The 10307-nt window shown below is 34.2% G+C and overlaps 1 protein-coding gene across 2 annotated transcripts in view; it reads left to right on the forward strand.

The window, feature by feature from the left end:
- The first annotated feature begins 1496 nt into the window (after positions 1 to 1496).
- LOC140324083 (chloride anion exchanger-like) overlaps positions 1497 to 10307 on the forward strand; it is a 30952-nt gene continuing 22141 nt past the window's right edge. For both annotated transcript variants that reach the window (XM_072401642.1, XM_072401641.1), the window contains exons 1-6: positions 1497 to 1585; positions 2147 to 2328; positions 4672 to 4811; positions 5901 to 6011; positions 8291 to 8427; positions 8510 to 8674. In XM_072401642.1, coding sequence (XP_072257743.1) covers positions 2198 to 2328; positions 4672 to 4811; positions 5901 to 6011; positions 8291 to 8427; positions 8510 to 8674 — 684 coding nt within the window. In that variant the 5' untranslated portion in view covers positions 1497 to 1585; positions 2147 to 2197. The remainder of the gene's footprint in view (positions 1586 to 2146; positions 2329 to 4671; positions 4812 to 5900; positions 6012 to 8290; positions 8428 to 8509; positions 8675 to 10307) is intronic.

Raw genomic sequence — 10307 nt, forward strand, 5'->3', positions numbered from 1 at the left:
TATTAGTTGTTGGTTCCAATGCACTGTGTTGCATTGTTTGATTGTGATTTATTATGTTTTACTGCTAGTTTTATTCTGCTTGGTTATTTGTATGTTTTGAGAACAGATTTAGGATTACCACCACATGGCTTTGGTGTTCGAATTCAGCATTCAATCACCCGAACAGTAGCTTTAAAAATGTTACCTATGATTTTTGTATATGTGATCTCCTTGCTCTGTCTCATGTCTTTTTACACTTTGATACCTTTCAGTGTCCAAAGCATTAGGTATACTTATACTGTATGTGGAACTCTGAAAACTTGTGCCTCAAAATGCCCTGTTGGTCTAATAGACACTTGTTTAACAACTAGATGGTTAAAATACAAGTATGTTTTAATTTACCTATGGCATATGTTTGGCTTTACAGAACACTATCAGTCATCAACAAAGTTTTTAGAGAAATACTGATGTAAATGTTGACTGCATGATAGGAGGAAACATTGTCCAACAGCTGCATGCACCTTCCCGGTGTTCTTAAAATCTGCTCTGGCTCTCAGATTTACTCTGGATACTAGTTTTTCTTACTAAGGAAGATACCCAGTGGCTCAAGCTTACATTATATTGTTAATTTGTTTTTGCGAATTACAAAAAGAAGTGTGAGAAGTTAGTGGCAGTGGTAGTGGAGGTGAAAAAAAAAGCAGAATAACACAGACATGTTTCAATTGTTGCACAAGCCTTTAGGATAACATACAGCAGTGCAATTCTGGAGTGCATCTTTTAAACCAGCCTTTCTCAATGTTTTTATAACAAGGGAACTCTTGAAATCATTTTCAGGTCTTAGGGAACCCTTCGCAATATTAAAATAATCCACAGCTCACATTATGTTAGCATGGTGGTCAGGAGGAAGAATGCCTCTTACATTGCTGGCCAGTGGGAAAAATTCCACCCAATTAGATAGCCAAAAATATTATTGGTGTCAGTGGTAAATGACCCGAGTGCACAAGCTTATGGATCAAGGAAGTCCTAGCAACCGCTGATGGAATCCTAGGGTTCCATGGTTCAGAAACAGTGTTTTAAACTGTAACTACTTAGTGCAGAAGTACAACCATCTGGAAGTGTGATAAACCTCATCTGTTAGTGGTCCTTGAGGTCTTAAGTTAGAAATGATCCACAGAACATGGATTAAAACCATTTGATTTGAAAATAGTTTTTATGAACCATTCTGTTACATATTATCCTTCACAACGATTTTAGGGAATTTACATATGGATGTGTTTATAATATGAAAGCAAATATATACTTTATATGTGTAAAAAATGAAGAAGAAAATACTTTTTTTCTTCTAGGTTTTGTTACAGTCATATGGAAGCATCTACACTCCTTCTATTGATTCTACTGTCAACGTTCAAGGCTATGCAAGATCTTTAGGATCTTGTAAAAGTTCATCTATGTTAATTATTACATAGGGAATGATAAGCCTTTAAACAGATGCATCATCAGTGAATAAATGTGAAAGATTTCATTTCACTGTGCTCACTTAAGGGATTTAAGACACCACAGAATCTTGGGACCATATTTCATATAAACCAGATCATCCAATACATGGGTAAGTATCTGAAAACATGGGTACACCTAAATACACCATGCAGAAATATAGCAATAACCTCAGTGAATATTTATGCCTTGCAAATGTAATTATCCTGAAGTTGTAAATTGTTTTACCGTCTTTAAAGTAACATTCTGTGATCTGAACCAACTTCACATTAAGGTACTAGCAAAAGTAATGGGTTTGTCATTCATGGCATGATAGTTGTACAATGCAGAAAAAGGGACCATATTTAGGATTTTATTTCTAAACATCGCTCTGTAAATCTGGGCATTATTACAACATTTTGGTAATGTTTATTTTCATGGATACAGTACATGCTTCTTTGAGACTCACATGGTTTAAATTTTAAAGTAGAATACCTAAATTTTGAAGGCTGATAGAGAAAAAGATAGATAGGTTTGCCACATTGTTAAAAACTCATTTTTGTTTATGTGTTTGAAGAATCATACAGTTTATTTTTCTTTTGATTTAAACAATGTTCATAAAACCATTTGAATGCTTAACATAACTTGTGATGAAGCATTTCCAATTTGCTGGACATTTTTTTTTTTTAATTAGGATATATTATTTGTGGGAAACTGAAGATCACCATACCAACAACTAGGAGCAATGATAGAACCTGTAGGAAACCAATATGTGGTGTCCAGACCTGTATATTCAGAAAACAGCTTCCGTGCTGAAAATGAAAAAATTGACAGATATCACAAAACATTCCTGGACCATCTACGGCTATTTTTCGGGTAAGTTGTGTGTCTTTCTTAAAAGCCACGATGGCGTGTTTAGATACGTTATCAGGCATAAAGAATGGATGAAGTCCCTTATTAAAACAAAATATTCAAATTTTACTTCTCCAGTTACTCAGATGTAAAACACACTCTGCATACATTATACTTAGGCTCACACAATTAACATATATGATGTATGTATTGTCTTAGCTTCAGCAAGTACAATATTGGTTTTAAGTTGTGAATATAGAGAAAAACTGTGATAAATTAATGTATTTAAAAAGATTTGTTCCTAATTGTTGTATCTTTTCGAGATAAACTTTAAGTCAATGTTTAACAAAACCACATTTTTGTCAAAAGACTCTTTGTTTCTTATATTACCAGCAGAGAGGTTTACAAAAGTTTGGTTAATTTATGGGGACTCTAAAATATTCAGAGATGAAAGTTTTTTTTAAAGGAATTATAAAACTTTGGATGAAGGATAAAAAAACGTTATTTTTTAGAAATGCTAAGAATTTCTTTAAGAAAGAAAATAAATTAACATACACAGGAAAAAAGTTTTAATTTTACTTGTCTTTTCATACTGGTTTTGTTTGTATGTAATTCTATCATGTAGTTATCCTATGTTTATTTCCTATGTATAGTTTTCACCTTACAAATGTTTGAATAAAATCCTCTCCATATACCAGTTGTTTACTCTGTAATGTGTCTTTTCAATATTCTATTTCTGTATTCCAACTTAACTGACAAAATAGGAAATTATGCAAATTAAAAGTAAATTCATTACCTTATAGTGACCAAAGGTCACCATGACCCTGACCAAATTTAGAAACATTAGAAGCATGTGTAATTAAAAATAACTTTAAAATATACTGTACCTAGTTTGTTTTGTTATAGTATTTAGGAACATATCAGGCTTTTATTTAGTGCACCATTTTAATTAAAAAAAACACACTCCAAATACTGTAATCGTATCTGACAATCACATGTGTTTAAGTTGTTGCACTTCAAGATGGCAGTGTCCACCTGTGAAATAAATGCTTTTTCATGTTCTCAATAAAATATTTAGCTGCATGCGATTGGTAAGCCGTAGTGACACATGGTCAAGAACCACTCTGATTTTTGACCATCAGTGGGCACTCGAGCTTTCGTGGAAAACTGGGATTAAGAATTAGAAGTTCTCACAAAGTATTAGGCTACAGCACTCAAAATGTTAAAAAAGGTGTCTCTGGCACAGAACATAATTTATGTACAGACTGAATATGTAATTAAAATCATATTTTTATTGGGATAAATGCAACAGGGGAGAGAACAATGTACAAAGTATCCCGATAACAACCAAAGCAATTATAAAAAATTCATTTTTAATATAAAATTAAATATTTATTAGTGTTTCTTAATCAGTGGAGCAATCCACTAAGTGTTAACCTACGTACACACGTCCAATGGTTCTCGCCCGATAATCGGCTCAGGACCGATATCAGGCAAGAATCTGGCTTGTGTACAGCGGCCGTCATCCATCTTCCGAACGACCGTCTTGGCGAATCCACAGACGATGGGCTACGAACGATTGTAATGGAAGCAAACGGGGAGAACACGCAGGGTGCCGCTCTATCGTTCTCCCCCTCACCTCTCTATAGAGCAGAACTGTGCTGTATGTACAACACTCATTCATGCATCATGCAGTCTTTTGTCGTTGAAAAAGATCATGAAAGATCCTTTCCAACAACAATTATTGCAGGTGTGTATGCGGCTTTAGGCAAGAGCAACCAATCAGAATTTCTCTACTGCAAAGCTGATCACAGTAATGTGAAATCTGATGGGTCTCTATGACTTAATACACCTTAGGAATGCCCATTGCTCAGCACATTGCTGTGCTTTATATTCTTAGAATCAGAATAAGCATGAGTAAAAATACATTTGTATCCTATGTCACCGAACAAGATGCATATTCAAAACTAGACAGAATGTAGTTAGAGATCATCTTATTTCCAATTACATCAATTGTTGGAACACCTTGTATCCTAAAGCAATCATAACACTGTGAATTCAGCAAAAAAAGACAGTATATGCTAATTGACACCTATACCTAATACAATACAATACATTGATGCAGTAAGATAACACTGGTCTGTCTCGCGTGTGTTGCAATGCATTAGCAGTACATCAGCTTGTGATGTGTTGTGGTGCAGTGAACAAATTGCTACATGTGTGTTTTTTTGCTGAAAGATTCAGCTAATAGGGAATATTTTGTCTTTTTAGAGATTTAAGGAACTCAAATTCCTGGGAATATTTGTTTATTAGGAATTATAAGTTGCATATGCAGGAATCATGTCACTATACTACCTTCTGTTACAGTTGTTCTCCGCAGAAGGCCAAAAGAATTGCCTACACATTTTTTCCCATCGCTTCATGGCTCCCCATGTACCGAATAAGGGAATGGCTCCTCAGTGATATTGTTTCTGGAGTTAGCACTGGTCTGGTGGCCGTCTTGCAAGGTAAGCCCTTTTCTATATATTCATTAAATTCCTATTTCGGTTTAAGATTTTTTTATTCATATATATATATATATATATATATATATATATATATATAGGCTAATATCAGGGTTATTGGTGTATGTGCAGTCAATAAAGGAAGCTGGAGAATGTATGGTATGGCATAACATTCAAACTTTATTACTGAGTCTAGAGTGCAAATAAAAAAATAAATAATTTGTGACTCTTAAGTATTTTTTAAAAGGTGGCAAAATGAAAACAAGTCAATGCAGTGAGCATTTCAAGGTATAGATCTGTAACTACATTAGTCATAAGGTGACTAGGCATTTTAGTAAAAGCAGTGAAATGCTTTGGAAAACAGGACTGCAAATAATGATATTGATGTGAGTGTCCTGTTCTGGTCATAAAGAGCTGGAATTACACATAGGTAGGGAAAGGGAGTAATTGACCTTAGGCCAGTATGAGGGTGGAAAGCAAGTTTCATTTAATAATGGATTAGTCAATACAACATACTTCAGACTTGTTAAACGTTTGCCAGAATTACATATATAAACTGTAAAATAATAAAGCTCCACCATTGTTTCTACTTTTTACTGTAGTAGAAGGGTCTTCATGTTAGATATGAATTTATAGAGACAATTTGTATTTTAGGTGTTACTCTTTTATAGCTAACTTAAGTTATTAAAATGCAAGCATTTTTACTTTTTGCTTAGATTCATTCTTCTTTGATATATAAAGTCTTAGGTAGGGGTCCAAACCATTCCAACAGCTTGAGTTTGTAAGAACTTAAGTCAGCCAATGCCGCCATTGGCTGACTTAACATGACATTGTCATGTATGTCATCTGAATTACAAAACTTTTACATTCTACTGTAAGAACAGATATTTATGTAGTATAAGTTATTAGAGGTTATTAGATGACATACATGACCCGTAGCTCTCTAACAGTACATATACATAAATAATATTTCTTTGTAATTAACAAAAAACAGAATGAATGGGATGTTTTGGGCGCAAAATAAGTAATATGTATTTTGTTAAGAAACAAGAGAATTAATTTTCCTTGAATTCTCTGTTTTTTTTTTCCTAGGTCTGGCCTTTGCCCTTTTAGTAAACGTTTCTCCTGGCTATGGGCTTTATGCAGCATTCTTCCCTGTCATTATTTATTTTTTCTTTGGTACATCTAAACATATATCTGTTGGTAAGTGATTTCTGCTTTATAAACATTTCATAAACAACCAATAGTGTACATTTTTAAAGAATCATTGATATTGGACTACACATTGTTGTATTCAGGACCAGATTCTCATACGGCCTACCGAGGGTATAGCCTAGGGTGCCATGGTACTGAGGGTGGTATTTGTTCCCCCTGTGATATGAATTGCATTTCTAGGGAAGTATCCTTTGCAGAGTTAATAGGGTTCCAAGGAGGTTAACGTATACCTATAAGTGACAGCATGCATTGCATTGTACATGTAGTTTCTGCTTAATTTTTTCTTTATTGGCAAAAAAAATTAGCAACAATCATCTTCAGAGGCAGAATTGAAAAAAAACAGATTTCTGAAAAAATTGGTATGGGGCCCTGCAAATTTGGTGATTTCTCACCGCAGCTCTGCCCATTTTACATCAATGGCTACTGACCTTTAATACACTTTAACACTAGAGCCCAGTGATCTATATTGCAATACTAATAATACCATTTATTATATTTTTTTTTCAATTAGACATTAGGGGCCACTGATTTATGTAGCATGCCAAAGCATCTTACTCCTTCTTTATAGTGACAACTAGAAATAAGATGGATTGGGTACGTGACTTGATGCAAAGGAAGCAGACAGGCTTTTCAAAAGGAAATGAAAGTGCAGACCCCAAAGGAGTGGCATGGGCTGAAATGGAAACAGCTATACCATTGAATGCATCTCTGTGACAATTAAAGTGCAAGAGATCTTGAACTTTTAAATCTTGGGGACCAAAAAGTAATATGAGTCCCAAGAGTAGAATTGTTACAGAAGGCAGCAAAGGCTGATAACGAAGAATAACAAAAACACACACACACATACAAATAGGGAATGCAATTGTTACTGAAAATATAAAATATATAAAATATAAAAATATATGCTGTATACAGTATAAAATATATACTGTAGGTCTCAGCAGAAAAGTTATTTGTTAATGAAACAATAGTTATAAATCTAGTCAAAAAAGAGAAGAGATTCCTGAGTACCCAGGGCTTTCCAGTGTGCCCAGTGTGCTATATTCCTCATCACATATCCCGTGATTTTGCATTTGGCCAAATAAGGCTACAAAGTGGCCCCAACTCAATTTAGGGCCTGGCTTATAGTTTAAGAAACACAGAAATATTGTTTTAATTAACAACCCCCAGCCTAAGAAGAGGGTAGGGGATGATTGATGGGAAGCAGAGAACCCAGAGTTGGACTTTAAAAGTACAGGAGATCAATTTACATCAATGCCCAACTCAAGACAAGGGACCGTTTTCAGTTTTAGATACAGTTGGGAAGAGTAAAAACTTTTGTATTAAAAGAAAATATATTGTGCTAAAAAGAACAAAAAATCTAAACATTTTAGGTACACTTGTGTGAAAACACTTATTACATCATATAAACACCACTTTTAAGTAAACAATGTTTTAACCTTTAATCTAGTCAAATCTAACCTTTAGTCTAGTCAGGTTTTTATATTACTTAATATTTTTTTTACTGTTGACATTTAAATTGATTTACTAAAAGATGAGAAATTTTAATGAAAGTATTATTATTCGTTTTAATTATCCAATATTGTCAAAAGTAATTTCCTAAGAACTTTGAATATCCAATGAGATGTGCATGCTTTTCAAATGATAACATAATTGAAGTGTTTATTTATGCAAAGCATGAGGAGTTACTTTAATATTTTGCAACAAATGATGGGCATATTTGTAAAGATTATGGATAAAGTGTAACAAGAAGTTTATCAATTTACAGCCTCATAAAGATGTCCGATGGACAGAGATTTGTCGCTGAAAGCAATCTTTCCAGTGACAGATGAACAAACAAGAGCTGTACACACCAATCTGTTCTGTTCAATGGAGAGGAGGAGGTTAGGGATGAGCAGCACTCTGCAGTGCTCTCCTTTATAGAAATGTATAGCAGTGCTTCCCAATTGGCCGTTCACTGTTCTTCTCGGGTAACAATTATCTGACGTGTATACGTAGCTTTAGCCTCCAGCTAATGTTACCATTATTTTGTAGTTTCCCAGAAACACAAATCAAACACAGGTCAACAAATTTTTATTCAAATTGCGTAGTACATGTGAGTTCAGAGGCTACATTTGACCTGCTTGTACTGCATTACTTTAGAGGCATCATGTTTTATTTTGTAGCATTTGAAGTGCAGACAAAGCAGGTCAAACAGGTTCAAATAAAAATGTCTACATTGTGCAAAAAAACATCCATCAACATGGGAACTTCACTATATTTTTTAGGTCCCTTTCCTGTCTTGAGTTTGATGGTTGGTACAGCTGTACTCCGATTAGTTCCCGATAATCCTAGCGATCCAGATCTGAATGAAAAAAGAGTTATTGTGGCAGCTTCTGTGACAGTGCTTGCGGGAATCTTCCAGGTCAGTTCTATAAAATGTCTAACTGGATAATCATGAACACTACGGTATGGCTAATATTAATGACCAATTTGTTTGTTATTAGTTGGCTTTGGGACTGCTGCAAGTTGGATTCATTGTCATCTATTTGTCGGATTCCCTGATTAGTGGCTTTACAACAGCTGCCGCCATTCACGTTTTAGTATCACAGTTAAAGTTTGCATTGGGTTTAACAGTTGATCCATTCAGTGGACCTTTGTCCTTATTTTATGTAAGTATATATGAATTTTTAATATTTTTCTACACACTGAATGATTTTCAAAGTCTGCAGTAGTAAATAAATAAACAATTCTGATAAATACTGAGAAACATACTTCTAACTGCATGTTGGTAAAGATATTTTGGAAAGACAGCTTAAAGCGTATGTAAACCCAAACAATGACCTTCACGAGTTCGCTCCCTTTTTGGTCTGTTAAATGTATGAGCGGAAGTATTTTGCTATTTACTTAATAATTTCAAAAAAATATCTGAAGATCTTGTCAGAAATTCAAATCTGTCCTGTGTCTCTGCACACCTCTTGTGTTATCCTGTACCACAGAACGATTAGCATTTGTATTGTTAAGATCTGTTAGTGCGAGTAGTTGAAAAGTTTAGCAAAAGACACTGGGCAGTGGTCTTAGGAGTTTAGTGCATTTGTGACAGATAAGCAGGTAATATTTTCCATCTATGCAAATGTATTAATATTAATTATAATAATAGTAATAACAATGATAAATATAGCACAATGAAGTACTGCATTCATATATTTGTCTTGATGAACACTATTTTTTATTTTGGAAAGTACTGTGGTCTTATGCTTTTATTCATATTTTCGTTCCTATTAGTGTGCAATGCAGCGCTGTGCTGTGTATGTGCTATATATGCATTTCATAAATCATTGCACAAATCATTTTAAATGTCACCCAACTGAAATCCATGGATATTGGTTGCCACTACCTACACATTGTTGAATTAGAATCTTTTTCATTGCATTGTGCATACAGATAGAAACCAAGAAAATCATGCTTTGCTTTAAAGTGTTACAGGACAGAAAAAAGTCAAGTGTGTTTTCTGTGGACCATGGACCCACTGAGAATAAATTTATATTCACATATAAATAAAAGTTATTGGGTCATTGGCCAGAAATAGAAGTGATATGAATTGTGCAGGAAATATGGTGTTTTATTTAGAAATAGTTCTAAAAGATTTAAATAGATAACTTACTATAAAACATCAGAGTCTACCTGGTAATGAAATGTGTGTGGACATTTAAAATGAATTGAGTGCTATATAATTGCCAGCTACAAATTGAAAACCCAATGTTTGAGACATGACAAAACTGACCACATCATATGCTAAAAGTATGCATAAAGGAGCGCTCCAAGAAAACTAAATGAATGGATACTAAATATACTGAATGTAGCTTTACCATAAAGTGGACCTATAGCCATTTGTTAAAGTCTGGATAGACTGAGAAAGGTAAGATCTTGCCGCCATTGGATGCTCTGGTTAGCTAATCAGGTTGATAGGTGAACACAAACAGTTTATATAAGCAAAATAGTAGAATATCTGTTACATGGATCAAATGCGCTTGCACAATATATTGTATCATTATTCTCATCTCTGAAATAAAGACAAAGAGTATGTAAGTTGTTAGTTTGTATGAACAATTGAGTAAATCTGATCAGACTTAGGATCAGTTTTAGAATCACTTTCTATCTGGGAAAACTAATGCAGTGTTTTTGGACTTCAGAATATTCAGTTACTAACTGGAATATTGACCAGATCTGTTGGGTGAGCTGAGAATCGGCCAAGTGATTATGGACAGACACAAATTACATGAATCCACAGTTTGAAACGTCATT

This window comes from Pyxicephalus adspersus, chromosome 2, assembly GCF_032062135.1.
Source record: "Pyxicephalus adspersus chromosome 2, UCB_Pads_2.0, whole genome shotgun sequence".
NCBI classification, from domain to species: domain Eukaryota; kingdom Metazoa; phylum Chordata; class Amphibia; order Anura; family Pyxicephalidae; genus Pyxicephalus; species Pyxicephalus adspersus.